The following is a 21,394-nucleotide window of genomic DNA, read 5'->3' on the forward strand; positions in this document are numbered from 1 at the left end:
TAGAATTTTTCTGACTTCGGATTCGAGCTCAGCCTATAGAAAAGTATACCCTGGTTTCTGTAACAAAAATCTTGTTGACCAGTGTAATTAGCTCATGTCAAACAACTATTATTTAAAATTTTGGTTTTTAAGTATTGCTAATTTGATTAAGAACTCAATAGATAGAATGTACCTGTCAATTTTCTGCTACAAAATTTCAGTGCAAGAAAAAGTCCATTTTTCAATGTTTTATATATAATTGTAGGTACGAAATAATTTTTTTTATAAAGCCTTAGAATGGTTAAAATTTGTTTCTTAAAAAAAATTTTCTTGCTCGCTAACGCTCGCAATTTATATCAACCAACTTATCACTCTTTGTATCTACAAAACTAGAGATGCCGCTGAATGTTCGGCCATTTTTAAATTCGTAAGCAGGGCTTTTTTAAACTTTTAACTACGAATTCCTCTCCTAAGAAATACTTAAAAAGGATATTGGCAAATTTTTCGCTTCTACAGAGTTCAAATGACTATTTGATTTAGCGGGATTTAGAATCGACTGCAGTTACATATAGTTGATAAAAGTATTGTGATTTCTAAAAAAAAAAATTTGTTTGGTCTGAGCTAACGCCCCCCCCCCCCCCCCCCCCCCCCGAAATGAAATCCTAGCTACGGCAATGAACCTACGTACCTTATCCGAGGTGTTATACATACGTATAGTGTCGGTTTCGTTGGCGGAATAACGTCAGCTACGAAAAAACATTAACCTTTGGTACCTATTCTAGAAAAAGTTAAGAACTTTGAACTTGAAATGTAAGCTCACGCCTATGTGAAGGAATAAACGAATAATTGTTCGGGAATCACCTTGAAGAGGCAAGTACTTCGTTGTGACTAAAATTTCTAAACTTTTTTTTTTACAATTTTACATTTTTTTTTCGGAACCCAATTTTTAGTTTTGTAAGCTTCTATGAAATCTTTTTTTAATGATTGTCCAAGTCCAACCCTGAACTAAGCTCCAATCATAACAATAACATGAGGGGGATACATTTTTATGTTATGTAACTCATTGAGCTCTGGTTTCATTCAATTATAATTATTTTTCAATGGAAATGGTGACTCCCGCACAGATAAGATCATAAAGCTCTTCTATATGTCAACAATATATGAAATAAATTTACAAACAAAAAAACGAGCGACATTTCAAAATTAATTAGTCCATCGGTATAAAGAAGAGTGTAAGAGATAGAAGGGGTAGATTTTAAGTTCAGATGAAAGTGATCGTAAAGAGAGGGTTGAATTACATTCGATTTATGAAATAGATCAAATGATAAAATCTAAAGTAGGTAATTTATTATTAAGTAATTCGCATTATTTTATAAATTTTTATTTTTTTTTTAACACAACTATATTGCTTAATTAGACAGAAAAATATAAACCGATAAAATAAAAATTATATGGGTAGACAATATCAATTCACATTTTATTTTTTATTTAAATAAACTATGTCACGTTTGGTTAAAAACTAATTATTATGATCGAGGGTGGGAAAAAAATTAATTTGTATAGGTACCTATCAGGGTAGAAGTGTTAAAAAAAAAAATAAATAGTATCGCGATAAAAATGGGGTTTTACTTAAAATTTTTAATTAACAGGTATTTTTAACTTTGAAGTGATTATAAAAATATAACCAATATGAATGATGTATGGAATTTCATTTTTTCATGAAAGTGTTTTTTTTTTATATTATCAATTCAAATAGAATTGAAAGTTGAAGAAGAAATTGGAAGAATTATGAAAATTCACATTTCTGCTCAGAAATACCCAATAAATTGTACCTACAGGCAAAACACCAAAATTAAAAAAAAAGCTACTTAGAGTTGACACAAGTAGGATGCATATGACATGAGTATACAAAGCATTGGTTTTCTATAAAAATGAGTTCTGCTACCATATTTCAATTCGTATGTCTCTTTATCTCAAACTTACAGGAGGAACAAATTAAAGTTTGATCAAATTAGAAGAACGAAAATGTGAGGAAGCCTCCATGTTAAAAATACCTTCTCCACAATAAATAGGGCACAATTGGTCCCACCATGATTCATGATAGGAAGCGGGTCCGAATTTTATCTGCTGTTCAAAATTTTGCTTTTTTTACAAAAATTCTGTATTTTATCATTAAATTTTTTGAATATTAATTTTTATTTGATTGGACACGTTCAGGAAATATTAGGGACTAAATAATTAGGGAATGTCATTTTCTGAACGGAAATTGGAGTAAATTGACTAAATTAGTTTGGATATGATGTTATAGCCAAATTTCGAAATTTAATTAAGACCGCATGGGGCAAACACCGAATTTACCTTTACTTTAATAAATAAATAATATTAATTATAACCGATAATGCACTTTTAACTCGTTTTTCACACAGTTAAATTCAATTTTGCTAACGAAATTCTGTAGTTAAAAACAATCAGCGGTTATGTTGACAAAAAAAACTTTACTAGATTTTTAGGTAAAATTTTCTTGCCTAATTTTCCAGTTAGCTTTCCAATAAAATTACCTAAATTGGAAGGATTTTTTTTGACAGTTGACCAATCAGAGGCCGAGAAATTATCTAAATATTTAGTCCCTAACGTTTCTGAACCTGCCCATTGAACAGCTTTTCTTAATATTTTTTTAATTGATTGATTTATCAAAAAAAAAAAAAAAAAACAATGAACAAAAAAAAAATGACAAAATGAGTGAGTGATCAAATAAACAGCAGGATTATAATTTTACATAATTCTGCATAAAATTAAAAATATTTTCCAAACCATTTCTTAATTTTTTAAAGAATTATGTAAAACAGAATTATGAAAAGCAGAATTTTGAAAGCAAAATTTTGAATTTTGAAACCGGCAGAATTTTGACCCCAATCCTTCATCATAATCTTGTCATACAAATTCATACAGACCCCCTGTATAGTTACCACGTTAAATCCTTTATTCTTGTTTTTATTATGATGCAAAATAACCGGATTTATAATACAGCTGTTTTTTGCTGTTGATAAATGACTTACATTATATTACTTGAGGCCTTAAATAAATACTTGTATTAATCACATGTTTGTTTTATATTCAAAAATTAATTTCTTTATTTATTGCTTTTAAAAACTACAACGATTAATCTTGATTAAATCAGAGAACATTTTTCTACAGCTTTTTTTAATCTTCTAAAATAGTTATTTAACCACAATAATTTAAAACAATACAAAGCAAAGTCGTGCTTGAATTTAAAAAAAAATAATAAAATAAACCACATGACTTTCATGAACTTTCTTAATATTCTCAAATTCTAAAGAATTATTGTATTGTGTTGTTAAACAAATAACAGCGAAATTTAGTTTGATAAAAAAAAACCCAATCTACAAAACAAAATTTGACAGGAGATATATTTTTTTAAATTAAATGTATTGGTGTTGAAAAATTTCCATCGAATGGTTTTTTTTTTGCTAGAAAAATTTTTTTGTCGTTTTCTTCAAGTCTAAGAATATGGTTCTTACTTCTTATCCCTATTTCAAGTTGAGCATTGCAGAGAAAATATAAAAAATGATCGTCAAAATCTGTTGAGTCGTTTCAAGAAAGTCAGGTATAAAAAATATATGGTTCTATCGAACTTACCTTTTACTTTAATAACAGTTCCAAATTTTTTTACATTTCTAAAAAAACAGCTAATTTGTCTACTAGGTAAATGTCTACTAGTAAATAGAATACATGTGAGATTGTAATAACGCAATTAAAAAAGGGATTTTTAATTGATAGTAATTTTTTACCAAATTTTAAGTAAAAAACTCGAGTCAGCTACACAGACAAATAGGCACTTATACCGTCACGTAAGTGTGATAATGATTCTGGAAAATCCCATTTTTTACTATTTCATTTTTTATAGGAATTTTGATTAAATTATCATTAAATATAAAAGTAAAACTTTACCCTATAACCTTTTGTTTATAAAGTAAATACCAAAAATCTGTCATAGAATTCAAGTTGACCACTATTTTACTCATATTATAAATATTTATCAATTTTTTTATTTTAAGTGATGATAATGGAAAATATATATTTCTTTCATTTAAAATACAATACAATTGGACACAGAAAAAAAAAATGACCTAGAGATTAAAATGAGTGTATTGTTAATCTGCATTTTTAGACCATGATTAGAAAAGACATAATTAAATAGAAAAACCCAATGAATCTAAAAGTTTACGAGTGAAATAGGTCATCCTTCCTCAAGACCAAAAATATTGCTTGTGGATAATTATGATAATGAACATGATTTTGAGCTATTTTTTAACGTCTGAAAATAAAAAAAAATATCTTGCTTAGTTTTTTCTTAACAGAGCGGTAAAATGGGACACTATCGGGAAAATTGAAGTTTGGTCAAAACCGCCATCTTGGATTTAGCAAAAAAAAAAATAGTTTTAGTAAATAACCAATACCTCTGCTATTTTTAATTTTTGACAAAAATCTTTGAAGCTAAACTTCCAAGAAATGATATTTTCTTCAACAATTTATCAATAAAGTTTGCTGATTTTTTGACTAAAGTCTTAAAAATGTATCATTTTTCCTTAGCTCTATTTTGTTTTGAACTTGATTCCAGTCCAATATGCTTTTATCAAAAAAAAGCACCTATTTGTTCCTTAATTAGAAACAATTTTTTATTTAATAATTTATTTATTAACCCTCTGTCGGCACACGGGTGCGAATTTGGCAGGACAAAAATAGAAAGTGATCACAAAAAAGTGTCTTTATAAGGGTGAAAATACATTTTTTTGCATTTGTGAATACAATATTCAAATTCCTCTGAAAATTCTACATCAATTTCATATATGGATTCTATATGAAATAGTGAGACCGAAAAAAGTTCTAGCGACATGAAAAAGTATAAACCAAATTCGCAAAAAAGAGGTGTGCCTACAGAGGGTTAAAAACAAAAAACAATATTCATATTTATTGAAAATAATGACATGGGAGCAAAAAACCCTTACATGTGCTTAATAAAATTATAGTTGTTGTAAGATCTGATTCGTCGATTTAATTATTTTGGTAAAAGGGGAAGTCCACTTTATGCAATTTGTCAGGAATGCCTAACTAAAAACTCACTCTACGTAGTTTTTGTATGGAAATTGCAGCTGATTTATTTTAATCAATTACAAAATCCTCATTTCACCGCTAATGGGTTAATAAAGTAAGTCCTGGTAATTGCAAATTTAACATCGTAATTCTTAATTTTAGAAATTTTATATATCAATGCAACAATTACAATATTATATGAATAAATATATAAATAGGAAATTCTTTTCAAAATGGAAAACCACTTTTCATTTTTTTGAAAATGAATTTACAGTTCTGCTTTCGACATTAATTTAACCAGTCCAAGTTATAAAAATAGGAAATTGATCCCATAAATCGGTCTCGGAAAACCGGTGATAGTTGAAAATAGTATGAAAAATTATAATTTTGGTTTTAATTTTTCGATTTTCTGAGAAATGACAAAAAGTGTTTATGATCCCCTTTTGAAAAGCCACTCCTTATTTATGCAAGAATAAGAAATAAATTATGGCTCACAATAAAAATTATTTTATAATTATTTATAGTTTACAAAAAAATAAAAATTTTTTGGACACCAAGTGCCGTTATACTTTTCGAGCCCAGAAAACACGAAAATCTTATTTAAAAAAATATTTATGGATAGATATATACTTTTAAAATCTACTGTTTTTCTCTTTCTGAACCATTTTTCTTTAAAACATATTTTAAAAAATGGTGTTTATCAGTGGTTTTATTGTATGCATATTTTATTTAAAATTACTTTTTATCATTAATTTAAACCATGAAACCACTTAATGCAAAACAAATAGTAAATCTTTTTTCATTTGAAACATTTTATAAAATAAAAAAATAGTTTCGGGATTTAGGATAAACGATATCATATGAGATTATTTTTTAGAAAAAAAGTGGTATAAATTGATAAAAATTAAGAAATACAAAACTCCTAATTACAAATTCTAAAATGAGTTGAAGAAAAATGGTTCAAAAAGACCAAAAACAGTAGAATTTTAAAGTTCATAATCTATTCAATTTTAGCCGTATTCAATTTTTGTGACCATTATGTTGAAAGATAAAGTATCTTCTTTTCTCCTTTACATGTTCAATGTCTATAAATGCTCAAATGATAAAAATAGACTATTTAGTAAAAACATCAAAATTTCGTTTTTTTATCTTTTATGAATAGTTTTTCTTAAGTTTTTTTTACAATCTATCAATTTTTAATTTTTTTTAAAAAGGATATACATCGATAGGAAATTTAATTATCTACAGAAAATTACTTAATACAAATTTTAAAATTCGGCTTGCTTTTCAAGTTATAGACAAAAACTCAAAAAGTAACAGAAAAAGTTTTATAATTTATCAATAGATTTTGAAGAAAATTATCTTTTTATCTTTGCAAGAAAGTGTTCTATACATAAAAAATTTTAAACTATGAGGATTCAAAAGATTTTGATTTTTTCTTTCAGTAATAAAGTTTTTTTTGCAAATTTCCTTAAAAAACGATTTTTTAAAATGTTTTAATACATTGCACTTATACATCTGGAGTGACCCAGAAAAGTTATTCTAGCGTTTGTTGCTTATTTACTCAGCTTTCAGTCGCCAGCTTTTCTGTTCAGATTAGTCGCTTATTACTCAAGATATAGCCCGAATACTAAGTAGGCTGGAAAAAACAACGACAAAAAACTTTCAAAAACCATATCTCGAAAACGTATCCATCGTATTTTTTTTTTAAAGTGATTTCTGAGTCCCTGAGGCCAAAGTACGTTAGAAAAGAACAGTGGGATTGAGTGTCCGTTTTGGGTGTAAACCAGTGTTATTAGATATAATAGTTGTTATTATGAGCCAACATTTCTTCTGAATATTGTCGTCTTTAAAGATGGTAGCGTGGCAGAATTACTTTAAATAAAGAAACGAATTCCAAACTTCAGATTTTCTTCCTAAAGGGTGTGTTACCAACCAATTTATAAAAAAATTTACAAATGCATCTCTTGTAAGGACCTAACCGTCGTCGTCGGTCGTCGTCGTCGGTCGTCGTCGTACAGTTTGACAGTTGAATTAAAAAGCTAAGGAGATATCAAGATTTTCTACAAAAAAGGTGTGGTATCCAATCAAATTATTATTACAATGTCTAAAACAGCACCTACATACATTATTTTGATTTGTGATGACCAAAAAAGTTGTGTAAACATGCAGATAAATAGCACTGCCAACTATAGCAATGAATTCGTTTTTCATTTTTTTGTGTAGGTACATGTTGAAATCTTCAACAGACTTACGAGCATCAGAAATTGTGATAGGTACCCAAGGCACTATTTTTTCAAGTTCTGAATATACCTGCTCGTTTTTAACTCGATTCTCGAAATATTTTTTTCAAAATTGTATTTAATCCTTCAGACAGGACCTGTCTTGAGCTATACTTTGTCAGAAGCTTGAGACACACCTAAAATAACTTTTGAGCTCTTTAAGAGCTCTCGCACTTACTTTGGAGTTAACAATTAAGTTAGCAAATAATATTATACATTTATATAATTCCACGTAAGTTGACCACCAATAGCCTAGCCTAAAAATAAAAGTGAAACTATAAGAAATTTAATGATGGTTTTTGAATACTAATACTTTAATAACTTCAAACTAGTATATTTTTATGTTATAGTGGTATACTTCAATTTAATTATAATTAATAAATATTAAGTATTTGAAATTCAAGTTTTTGAATGTTTATGCATTTTAAAAATACATTTTTTCTTATAATGGCACACCCACTACAAAAAATTGTCACAACCGTTTTTTGAATTGTTATAAAACCAATTTTTTTTTAAATTATTTTCTTTGAAATATAGGCTTAGATAAATGCAACATAATGAAATCTTTTTTCACATTGAATACGACATCTACAACTTTTCATTTAAAAAATCTACAATATGGCTGAATGGATTTTCTAACATCACACCCGTTACATCTAATTTTAAGAATTTGTGAAGTTGAAAGACAGGTTAGCATAATGGTATTTTAAACATTATATTAAAATTAAATTAAATTAGGTGTTGAAGCTATTAAACACCATATTTCCTGCATAGTACACAAGCTAGGAACAAAACTTAAGTTACTGTGTCACACCCGTTACAATGAAAATACCCACTTTTAACATTTTGCCATTAACGTTTAATTTTTAACAAACATAGGAAATCTATAGGATTTATGCAAAATTCTTTCAATGTTCCATTATTTGTCAACGATATTTTCATATCAAAAGTTTTATTTTAAACTCGGGTATTTTTTGACGTTTTTTTTTGCATTTTTTGACAATTAATATAAATAAGAAAATAACTATGCCAATATTAAGAACTACCTGATATGACGTACGGCCTTCCTCAACAGAATAGAAAAAATTGTAATGTTAAACACACTTAGAGCCAGTGGCGTACGTTGAGTGGTCGCTCGGGGCCCCGGGGCAAGACTAAATTTTGATGCCCCTTTTATATTTGGGGGCCCTTTAGATAGAAAAAAAAGTACGTATACGCCATACATTTTTTTTGTATGGCTTATATATTTTTAGGTTTATTTTAATGTTTTAATATGTTCGTAATGCACTTTGCCTAAAATGAAATATTTAGAGACCCCTAAAATAATTTTTTTTTTTAACTTAGAATTGATAATTCTTGGAGCCTCTGTTCTGAAGTAATATGTAAATGTACATATTTGATTTTCCATCATCAAACATAATTTTTTTTTATTGTTGGGCCCCTGAAAAATTCATTTTGGGGCCCTCAAATTTAAATATTTAGCGGCCCCTAAAATAAAAATTTTTGAAGCTTAGAATTGATAGTTCTTGGGGCCTCTGTTCTGAAGTAATAAATACATATTTGAGTTTCCATCATCAGACATATTTTTTTTTATTTTGGGGCCTAAAATTAAATATTAAGAGACCTCTAAAATAAAATTTGTTTAGCTTAGAATTGATAGTTCTTGGGGTCTCTGTTCTAAAGTAATGTGTACACATTTGATTTTCCATCATCAAACATAGTTTATTTCTTTTGGGGCCCCTGAAAAATAATTTTTGGGGCCTCAAAATTATCAAAATTAAGTGCTTAGAGGCCCCTAAAATATAATATAATTTTTTTGGAGCAAAGAATTAATAGGTATTGAAGCCTCTGTTCTGATGTAATATTCGGAATGCCACCAATAATGTAATGTTTTTAGTTTGTGCCCTGATGTATTTATGTTGGGGCAAAAAAAAAACAATTTTTTTTAAGTACTGAAGTAAAGGCATTTGGGGTCCCTGCAGAGCCCTGGCTTGAAGTTGTTGTTTGCTTTTTTGGGGCCCCTAATGTATTATTTGTGGTTGCAAAGATTTTTCAAGTAATATTTTTTGGGTCCCTAAGATAAAATTATAATTTTTCTTTTAAAAAAGCAGTTTATTTCCTTTTGGAGCCCCTGGGGTAACCTTTTTATCAAATCAATATATACATATTATGTGGCTACATTATACATTACACTGAATGACATAATTTGTCTCCCTTGTATCCGAAGTGATTCAAACTCATTTTAATTTACTTCGTAACTCAATTTATGTTAACAGTTTCCTTCTCTGCATTGTCTTCAGTGGGGGCCCTGAGGTCGGTCGGGGGCCCCGGGGCGTCGCCCCGCTACGCCCCTGCTTAGAGGTGATTTTTCAATCTTCTAATAAACAGTCAGTTAACTGTTCGACGAATAAAGTTATTAGGCTCATAAACAGTCAGATAACAACATTGAATTTTTCAATCAACAAAAATTATTATACAGAATAGCAACAAAAAAAAATTGTCAAATTCAAAAATATTCAAAATTAAACGTCAATTTATTCATATTTCATAATTGTTTTTTGTTTTCTTGTGTTCCGTTGTATTTTTTTCAAATTTTTTTTTAAAACAGCTTTGACAATTGACATAATATTTTTGTTGAGATTATTCCTTAGAATAAATTTTATTCGTCTCTGAAAGAAGCACATAGTTTTATTCCTCTATTAAATGTTTTATTCTAGTAATAAGCTATATCTGACTGTTGAAGAATTGATTTTCTCTCTATCTGGGGAATAAGTAGGTACTAACTGACTGTTTAACTGACTATTGAAAATTTGGCCCTTAGACAACTAATTAATAAACAAAATGATTGAATTAAAATATACTTTTAATAGGAAGCTTAGTTATTAATGACGATTTATAAACTTGACGCTATTCATTAAAAGTATAATTTTGCAGAATTAACTGATCGATTCAATCTCAGGTAGATACTTTTATTATAACAAGTTTTTACATTTATTGTAAAATCAGTTATACCAGAAAATATATTTTTTTTTGCAAAATTTGTCAATACAACATGTTCCATATGATTCACAAGATCTTCTCAGTTATAGTTTGTTCTTAACGATTTTTTTTTTCACTTAACCTCCTACCAAGATCAGAGATCACACAGCTTCACATTATCATCTCATAGGTACTTTACTTGTGTATGCATAATATTATGTTTGTTATTTTTGGACTTAAGATTCCAAGTTTTTTCTTCTGGGTTTTCCAGATCCCACAAAAAAACCAGACGAACAAAATAACATCGATTTTATTCGCTTTCCAATCCAATGCAGATGTGTGTACGATGATCGTCACTGTACACAGAAACACTACCGCCACTGATCTATAGTGGAGTAAAAATAAAACTAAACAGCGATTAAAAAAAAAAAAACACAAAAAAAAAACATAAATTAAAACAACAAAAACAAAAAAAAAAAAAACAACACTAAAACCTAAACAAATAAAATGTTGCTATTCCATAACTTCCAGCAGCCAGCGGTCATAAGAGCTAAGGGATCTACACCGCAAAGTTGACTTACGTGATCACAGAGCCCAGGTTTGATCATTCGCAGTTTTACTGCGTTGACGATCAGTTGTGTCTACCGCTTTGACTTGTATTTATTCTGTCTTTGTTTTTTTTTACGGTCGTTAAGTGTTTTTTTTTTAGTGTTGTTAATTTATTTAACAAAATAAAAAACAAAAAAAATTAATTAAATTCTATAAGAGAATTCTCTTCTAGACATAATTATGTCGCGACTTTTAGCAATCGGTCTTTGTATTTTGCAAATTGCAATTTTAGTCCAGTGCAACGGGTTCGTACCTAAAATTAATAATAATAATTTTTTCATATTTAATAGTTTTTTTTTGTTTTTGTTGTAAAAAATGGTGGAGATTTGTTATTTTATCTATTTTTTTTTTTTTTAGAATTTTATTAAAAATTAAATTCTTACAAAAACAATTCAATGAGTAACCACAAAAATAATTGTTTACTTCATTTGCATTTTGATGTTAATTTGCCGGTTTATAATGACGCCATTGATGATGATGATCATCATCATGATCAGTCTTTTATTAAACCAGATTGGTTGCTTTTTTTTTTGTTGTTTTGTATTATTTTTTGTTTTTTGTTTCATTTGGAAAACGGGGGTTTTTCAGAGGTGATGATGCCTTGATAAAGAATTGTTAACAGTTTTTGCCTTTTTTATCTCTGCATTTTAGTGTCAGGGTAATCAGTTGACCTTTTTTTTTTTGGTTGAATTTTTTTTTTTTTTTTGTGGGATCATCATGAACAATGTATTGGTTCTTATCAAAGATTTTATATTTGCAAAATAGAGCAATACCTATACAATGGAAAATAGTTTTTTTGTTTGTGATTTTAATATTGCATCCGGCTTCGAAGGTGAATCCTTATCTTAATGGACTATTTTTTTTTTCCTTTTTTTTAATGCAATATGCTAAAGGAAACATTACGATGATTGCAATATTTACCTAAGTGTGTTGCGTTGTCCCTGATGGAGAAGTTATTACCAATTCGACATTATTGATTTATGATTCGTCTGAGTGGCTTGAATGATAGTTACTTTTTACGTACCTATTTTTGAAATTATACTCTGGAATTTTACAGTGGACGCTCATTTCGATTTGCATAGATATCTGTTTGTGATTGCGGTAGTACCTACCTACTTTTACAAAAAAGGACACTCCTTAAATTGATACATAATAAATAATAAAAAAAATTTTAACAAAGTATCAGCAAGACAAGTTTTTTTCAATCAACAACCCTTTTCAGAATTACTTTTGCTTTTGTCACTTCGTTGGTCCACTAATCCACTTAGGGAATATTCAGTTGCCAAATAAGTGCATACACATTTTTATAAATGCAATGTCTAAGACCGTGTTTTTTTTTTGGTAACTCAGTACTTAGCTGAGTAAAATTTTGCACGGTTAACAACAACAAATGATTGCTAAGGATATACAAAACGTTTTTATTTGTTGGTTTCCAGAGAAATTTTTTTTCTAAACTTATACATTTTTAAATCCTCAACAATTAAGGATAATTGCAAATAAATAAATGTGATCGTTTGTATGTGGTTGTTAACAGCATAAAATGTTAACTCAGTAAAATACTGAGTAGGAGTACCAATTAAACACGGCTTTAATTTTGTTCAAAAAATTGATTTTAGTATGATATGGTCATGGCATCAGTACTTTAAGTACCTAATTGAAACATATTCGTATTTTTTTAATGTGGTACTTTACTGAACTCTTTTTCCTCTGAGACATAGCTACCAAAAATTTGCAAAAGCTGTATCATTAATTAAAAAAAAAAAAAACATCTGTACACATTTTCACAGCCTAAATGAGTGAACAGATTTTCTTCAAATTTGGTACAGATGATTTTTATGGAATCTTGAAAGTTGTTTTTTTTTTTATACCTATACTTTTATATTTATATGTATATCGCTTTTAATGTGTACTAGTTCAAGTTATTGCAAATTTCTCGAAAACAACTCTAACAATTTTGATTAAACTTTGCATACGTACCTAATTTTTTTTTTTAATTTTCCCATATACCTATCAAAAATTTATATAGAAACAGTTCTTATAGTGCTTTGAACTGCAGGCGCAAGTACGTGTGATCCAGTCGTGCAATTATTTTCTTTTTTGAATTCTTATGAAAACAAATTATAGGGCAAGTTTATGATTCGTAAAAAGAAATCGCACTGGAGGTACAAATCAGACATGACATTACGATGATAGAGAATGCGGAAAAAGGGAGTCACAATTCTATTGTCTAAAATTAAAAAAAAATCTAAAAATAAAGTAAAATTTTCAAAAAAAAAAATAATTTTTATATATTTTTTATACAAAATTAAAAAAATTGTTTTTGATGCATAAGTTTTTTTAATACATATCAATGAATTTTTTTTAATTTTGTTTTTATGTGTCGATTAAAATTTTCTTTTAATCAGCAAAGCAATTTTTTAAAAACATTTTTGAAAATATTTACACCTATATAAATTTTGTTAACGACTCTTACGCTTTTCCAAAAATTCTAAAAAATCTTTTGTTATATACTAAAATTTGTATTTGCATTTTTAAAACTTAATTTTATATTATTTTTATGTTTTAATCAAAAATTTTAAGTTGCAAGTGCCTTCGAAAATCTCTAACAAAAACATAAGAATAGTAATTATATTTATGCGGAACGACATAAGTCTCTTTTTTTTTTTTTAAGATTTAAAAATGAAGAACCAAACATTTAATTTGTTTTGTTTTAAGACTTTAAGCTCCTAGCATACTCTAGAGTCTAGCTAGACGAAAATTAATTTTTTATGAATAAAAATAATTTCAAATCGCTTTTCTGAAAACTCTAGATTTTGAGGAAGGACAAGTTGGTTTTTAAGACATTTAAATATCCGAACAAAGTTTTAATTTTCTTTATATGTTTTGTCATTATAAACGGTGCATATTTCCTCTGTTTTCTATGATAAAGTAGGTCCATATTATGCTCCCATATTGTGGTCCATATAACCCGCAGCCATGGTTCTAAGCTTTAACTACTTACTTTATAACAAAGTAGTAATGATATGTTTTTAAATGGAAGTTTTTGTGGGATGAGGTTTTGTGGGATTACAAATGCTGGAGGTTCATATTAGCTGCGTTACGTTGGCCATACTCATTAAAAGACTTCAATCTTCAGTTGTACAAAACTTTGTATACAATGTCAGCAAGCTGCTCAGTATTGGTCAAAAATGGGAAATTTTATTTTTTTTTTATTTTGTAGTAACTGGAAGTGCTCCAAAATTCGTTATTTTTGAAACAAGTTCCTAAGTAGAAAAACTGTTTCTAAATAATAAAAAAAAATCCTCTAATTTTTTCAGATTTTTATTTTGACGCTAGATGGCGAGCCAAGAGGGTTAAAGTTTTTTCTCATTTGAAATAGTATATGTTGACTTATTAGGCCATTTTTTAGATACAGCCTAAATGTTAAATTTTTTGATGAGATTCTATTCTATATTAAACACCCTTTTCAAAAAGGTATAAACCATTTTTCTAGGACTAGGAGTTTAGTCAGGACATGCATGTCTTTTTGGGTTTTATTTTATTTTTCATGCTACTCATATTCTTGTTTTAATAAAACATGCTTGGTTTAATAAACCCAAAAAAGATAATATGAACATATGTTTTTTTGCGATTTCTTTAACAAAAAACTTTCCTTTCCAGTGAAAGTAAAAATAAAAAAAAGCAATCAAAAATATTAATTCAGTTTTATAATTCAATATTCAGATTAACTAATCCGTAATCATAATTCAAGTTTTATACACATATGGATGATAATATGACAAGTTTTTATTTTATTTTATAGTTTTTTTTTTTTTTTTTTTTTGATTAAACAAAAATCATATAAAATAATAATATAAAATTGACCTCTTGTGATTATTGAAGTAAACAAGGTTAAATAAAGATATTTTTTAACCAGAAGAAAAATTTATATTACAAAATTGATTAAAATTTCTTGGAAAATTCTAATCTGAACTTTAAGTGAATGTGATTTTCCATATAGTCAAGTCATGTTAATTAACTTTAGTTGGGTAGACGAGATTGATGACTTTTTATACTTATGCATGTTTGTAAATTGTACAAAATGTATGAGTAGGTATAGGAATATAAATGTAATTATATTAATAGTATCAACTTAAGCTTGAATCTATTTTTGTAAAATACATTTTCTTGAGATTATTCAAATTATATTTGCTATCACCAAACTTTCGATATGACACGAGCATGTTTTTTTTTTTTTTTTTTTCAATGTAAACATAAATATTTTTGTATAGATATGCTTTTTAATAATTTACCGTATTATTACTATCGCACATGTTAATCGACCTTAAAAATTTACATGTGTTTAAACATTTAAACAGATGTTTAAGATTTAATCTGACTAATATTTTGATTACATGTTTTGTTATAAGTTTGCTTATAGATAATAATAGAAATAAGTAAAATTATAGTTATAATTATGCTTATTTGTATTGTTTCTTGAGATTAATATTTACAAAAGGTTGTTGGGGGTAACTTAGGGTACGTTTAAACACTATATACCTTTCATATGTAAATTTTTAAACTTCTAACCCTATTTCGGTTATGTTAAGCTTTTTACGTCTATAGCGTCTTCTGTATATTATGTTTACTTATTCTGTATTAATTTTGACGAAGGTAGTTGAAAAATATGTTAAAAAATTGATTAATAATCTATTTATTTTTAGTTCCTGTTAAATTTAAGAGATTTTACGTGAATTCTGTTTATTTTAACAATAAATCTTATTGTTTTAAACAGATGGGGTTTTAAGTGTGCATAATCTAAATTTAAAGGGCCTTATTTTACTCTGTGTTGGAAAAAGTCCTTCTGAATAACAACTCTCAACTATTCTTCTATAAATTTTGCAACAATAAAAGGGATCACAATTTACCTCAGCCCGCATCACAGTTTTTCTTTCCTCTTAACTTCTTACATAATTTAAAATTTTAATAGGGCTAACCACCTTTTGCATTATAATCAAAAATACAAACATACAAAAATCTCAGACATTTATAGCTTTTTTCAAACTTGACATCAACAAAAAAAAAAAACATGAGTTTTATTGCTTGTTTCCAAGAAAAAAAGCAAAAAAATCTCTTAAGTAACAATTCAAATAAGATGATGTTTATTATCACAGCCGGTTCATGATATCATCAGAAACCGTCAACAAAACAAAAAATGATACCGGTATAAGGATGCATCATCATTATTTCATGGTTGCATAACTTATTAAGTCGTTCAAAAAAAAAAATTATAATTTTCAGGTTAAATGTTCTTGTTGATGATTTTTTGGTTATCAGAAAAGTTTTATTTTATTTCTTTTACGTCAGAACCATGTCCTCAATTTCATTTGTGATACTAAATTGAATATGATTTAAAGTTATAAATATTATTTAAATACATAAAAAGATCGTATCAAATATTTCCTACTTTTGTAGATATTCTTCAAATGGAAACCAATTTTTTCCTCAAAACCAATAAAATTTCTGTCCCGTTTAAAAAAAACTTAACATTTCTTATGTAATTTTTATTTTGTTGATAATTTTGCCTGAAAAAGTTCCTGCCTTAAAAGATCACATTTAATCTTTTTCGCATGTTCAACAAACACATCTGCCGAAGCCAAGCATGCAGCTGTGCTATTAATCATTAGAGACATGTTAATTTTTTTTTTGGTTTTGGTTTAAAGGTTCAAAAAATAATAATCTTCTCCACAAGCCTGACTGAAGTTGATATTTTAGTTATATAAAAACAAAAACAATATCGAAAAATAACAATCTAAGGTCAAGGTAGGGGGTATTCTTTTTCTGTTGTTAAGCTTCGAGACGTGTTAGAATTTAAATTTAGCTAAAACATGAAAAACATGATAACCAAAAATAATGAAAAGGTACCTACCTACAATAATTTACGTACCTACATAAAACAAGTAAAAATATGACACGTTTAAGACGACTTTCAAACAAACAAAAAAAAAATAAAAAATCATAAATCAAAATCCTTCAACTTGAACATTGCCGTGTGCGGTGGCGGCGACACTGAAATGTGTTCTTGGGGTATTTTTTGATTGAACTTCACCAATGAATTAATGCAAATAACTGTTTGTCTGTTGGAAGTCATTTTGGTTAAGATATTAAGTCTCAGATACACAAATGTGTAATTCTGTCTGCGTAGAGTGCAATTCAAACAAGCAAGCACGTACTAAAGCCGGTTGTGTCCAGAATTGGTATCTAAACCAAAGTGTTACTTCGAGTCAGCTGATACATTTGTAGCAATTTTTATTAAATAGGGTAAATTGGTAGGTTGATGGTTTCATAATAGTTTTACAAAACTAAGTTGTAAGTCTTGAAATCTCATAGGTAGTTTTTCTTAATTCAGTACTTTTGAAAGTTTGAACTGTCAAAAATTGTTGATACTAGATTATGTCATATTTAATATTTAAAAGCATACTCGTATAACCAGCGCACAAGGATGACGCTTCCAAAGATTTTTAGTTTGTCAAATTCGGATAAGAAATTTTGAAGATATGAGGGAACATACATACCCAAAAACATAAAAACCAATTAAATACATAAAACATTATTTTTTTTTTCATTATAATTGATACTTTTAGTACAAGAAAAATCTATTTAAAATTGAAAATAAATTACAACTATCATATAATTATTTAGCATTGAACTATAAGTTTAAACCGTAATCAGTTACTTTGATTGATCTTCATCTGAAAGATCACATCTTCAAAAAAAAAGAGCTTATTAAATAATAGCATTTTGTAATTAGAAAAAAAACCCTTGTATCATCAAAATTGCTTTGCCATTCAATTAAGCTTGTTTCATTATTGTTGTATTTTTTTTTTTCTGATTAAATCTTTGAAGTTATTAATTTTTAATACTTTTTTTATTTGTCTATTTATAATTTTATTAACAACTTTAAATAAACAAGTTTTTTTTTTCTTTAATGATATTTCAAACAATAAAGCATGTCAGATAATTTTAGCTGTATAATAATCTCAAAAAAAAAAAAACATTACGTAAATAAGCCGGCCAATAGTTTTTTTTTTTATTTAATAATAATATTGATTTGAACAGTCACTTGTTTTCAAGCCACAAAATGGAATTTCCAATTAAAACTGGCATTTATCTATTGTCATTTATAATGAATAAACAAAGTAATAGTTTATTATTTTTTTGTGCTTTGCTTTGGAAAATACCTACTAACCTAACCTATGTATATGCATGTTTTTGTAAACTTCAAGTTGAAATAAGCTAAATTGAATGCACGACTTTGTTTGCATTAAATTAATTTTTAATACATACTTAGACCAATAAACATACAATATATTCGGAATAATATTATTTTAAATTAATTTTTTTTTAAACGAATCTTAGACGATGTCAATGAGTTTTTTTTTTTTTTAAGTAGAAAGCCCTGTTGTAAATATTTTTAGTGGAAAATCGCTAAAATATGAAAAGTTTACAAAACTAAAAAGACGTCTAAATTTATGGCACATAATATTTCTTAAAGGTATTTTTCCATGGTTTATCCAATGAAATGAAAACCACACTGAATTTTTGCGAAAACTTTTTCAGAGCAAAGATACAGGGGTAAAATGTTATACAGGGTGTCCCAAAAGTTTACGTCGAAACGAAAACGGTAGATAGGATAGGTGGTGACAGTTATCAGAAAAATAATAAAAAAAAATCGCAGGCATATATTTTGTGAGTTATGGGCATTTGAAAAAAAGTCAAAAAAATGGTCACCCTGTGACGGTTTTTCATGTGCCGTGACTACAAATCTTAACTTTTCTCTTTTTTTTCTTTTGTTACGGAACCTTAAATAACCCTGCTTCAAAATGCATTCAAAAATTTTAGCTCAGCTGCATCAGTTTTAAAGTAAATATTACTTTTTTGCCCAACTAAGAACTAAAATGACTCTAATTCAATGAACCGTAGTGTAAAAAAAATGCACTACGATGTTTCGGGATTTCTTAAGAAAATAAATTTTATCTCGGTTATTTATGGAATATTCTCAACAATAATATACCATTTTGAAAAGAGAATTGAACACACCAACTTTTTTACACTACGGTTCATTAAATTAGAGTCATGTAAAATTTTTTAGTACTTAGTTAGGCAAAAAAGTAATATTTACTTTAAAACTGATGCAGCCGAGTTAAAATTTTTGAATACATTTTGAAGCAGGGTTATGCAAGGTTCCGTAACAAAAGAAAAAATTGAGAAAAATTAAGATTTGTAGTCACGGCACATGAAAAACCGTCACAGGGTGACCATTTTTTCGACTTTTTTTCAAATGCCCATAACTCACAAAATATATGCCTGCGATTTTTTTTATTATTTTTTCTGATAACTGTCACCACCTACCCTATCTACCGTTTTCGTTTCGACGTTAACTTTTGGGACACCCTGTATAATTATTACTTCATATCTAAAAAAAAAAACCAAAAAACCCTCGGTGTTTTTGGTAAAAGTTTATAAGTATTGAAATTGCTCGATTTTCTTGACAACATTACTGAGTTTTTGAACACAATTATTACCATGACAAGAAAATAGAACTGAACAAAAAAGAACTTTAGCTTTAACTTTTTCGACTTTGAAACTACTGGAACATTGTAGAAGAAAAGTCAAATATTGAAAAAAACACATTTCATGAAACTCAATTTAATTGAATATTTAAATATAAGTTCGTTTACAGGTTAAAAAGGTATAGCTAGATGAGTAAAATAAAAAAATAAAATTATTTTTAAATATTTAAATTATTATTTATACAGTTAAAAGATTCATATTTATAATAGACTCATCATCATTAGCAGAAGAGTATTTTATTAATGACGTTAAGTATCATAAAAATATTAAAAATAATAAAAATATAAAAAAATCATTTTTCTTGAAAAAAAAAATCGACAAAATCTACCTTTTTTTTATTCTATCAACTTTAAATCCATGTTTTTTATATGACAACCTTTAATAAATTTTATATCATCTAAGATTATTTCACCTTTTACATGACGTATCAATCATATTTCTACCATGCCTACAAAAAAGTAAGAATTTTTTAGAGCCAACTATGTCAAACTAAGATTACGGTACTTCCTACATTGGTGGCTGGTCATCGGCAACAGATCTCCACAGGTGTTTTGAGGTATTTTTCAATTTTTTCAATTTAAGATTGTGTAACTTGTGGAGCATGTACCGTTATGTGTGATATATCAAATAAAAGGTTATGTTATCAGCATGCGTATTAAAGCATGCGTATTAAATCAAATTTGTATGTGCACTAGATCAAAAGATATAACGTGTGTTGGAAAAGAACGTCTTTTTACCGTTATCTCAGAATTTTGAATATGAAATATTAAAATAGGTATTTAAAAATACTTTGTAGGATAAATAATTCATTGATTGAATTAAGTATGTTCAATTAACCAAAGCTAAGGAGAGAATGTAATAGGCTTATCGAAATGAGTTTTTTTTTTGTTTTATTATTTTATAATACCTATTAAAAAATATCAATTTTTTTTTCGAAAAATTAATTTTTTGAAAACTGGTTGGTGAATTTCACTAACATCTTCTTTAAATGTCGATAATAATTTCTTTAGAACTGTTACTATACATAGTTTTAGATTTATGGATTCCTACCCCAGCAACCAGCACCTCAAAATATTTTGTTTTACGAGGAATTTACAAAGTTTACAAGAGTACCACTATCATAAAAAAGTGCTTGAATTGTAGTTTTTTTTATCTCAACAATGTAAAAATAAGGTGTTTTAGTGTTGATTGTACATGAAACATGGTATTTCGATTGAAAGAAAAATTATTTTCCTCTTGAATTGAAAAGCTAAAAAAATTTAAATAATTTAAAAGATTCATGCAGAAAAACTTTTTTATTACCTAACTAGTTCCAAGATAATGCATTTCTCCAACTTTTTTTTACCATAACTTCTAAAAACAATTCAAATTGTACTAAATATTGATCTTTCCTTTTCAGTCTTTATACAATTGTTGCACCCGGAACTCTGAGATCAAAATCTGACTATCATGTTTCTGTCTCAGTTCATGATGCTCCATCAGCATGCAAAATTAAGGTTGGTCTTAGTGGTCCTGAATTCGATAAATCAGAGACCGTTGAAGTACCACCAAAATCTTCAAAAGTTATAATGTTCCAAGTTCCAAAATTGAAAGATGGCGATTACAATTTAACAGCTGAAGGTTTATCAGGCATTGAATTCAAAAACACAACAAAATTGAACTTTGCTGCTGAACAGGTGTCAATCTACGTTCAAACAGACAAGGCCACTTACAAACCAGGTGACAAAGTCCAATATCGTGTTTTAGTTTTGGATAAAAATACAAGACCAGCTAAAATTGATGGACCTGTTAAAATTTCGATCAATGTAAGTTTAGTAGTT

At 27.6% G+C, this 21,394-nt stretch overlaps 1 protein-coding gene across 32 annotated transcripts in view; it reads left to right on the forward strand.

The window, feature by feature from the left end:
- Positions 1 to 10,963: 10,963 nt before the first annotated feature.
- The window catches only part of LOC129907878 (CD109 antigen), a 57,678-nt gene continuing 47,247 nt past the window's right edge, over positions 10,964 to 21,394 (forward strand). For 31 of the 32 annotated variants that reach the window (XM_055984308.1, XM_055984313.1, XM_055984319.1 and 28 more), the window contains exons 1-2: positions 10,965 to 11,206; positions 20,974 to 21,379. In XM_055984308.1, coding sequence (XP_055840283.1) covers positions 11,142 to 11,206; positions 20,974 to 21,379 — 471 coding nt within the window. In that variant the 5' untranslated portion in view covers positions 10,965 to 11,141. Of the gene's footprint in view, positions 11,207 to 20,973; positions 21,380 to 21,394 lie in introns of all 32 variants that reach the window. The other variant, XM_055984302.1, reaches the window with a different exon arrangement.

Source organism: Episyrphus balteatus, chromosome 1 (assembly GCF_945859705.1).
Source record: "Episyrphus balteatus chromosome 1, idEpiBalt1.1, whole genome shotgun sequence".
NCBI lineage: Eukaryota > Metazoa > Arthropoda > Insecta > Diptera > Syrphidae > Episyrphus > Episyrphus balteatus.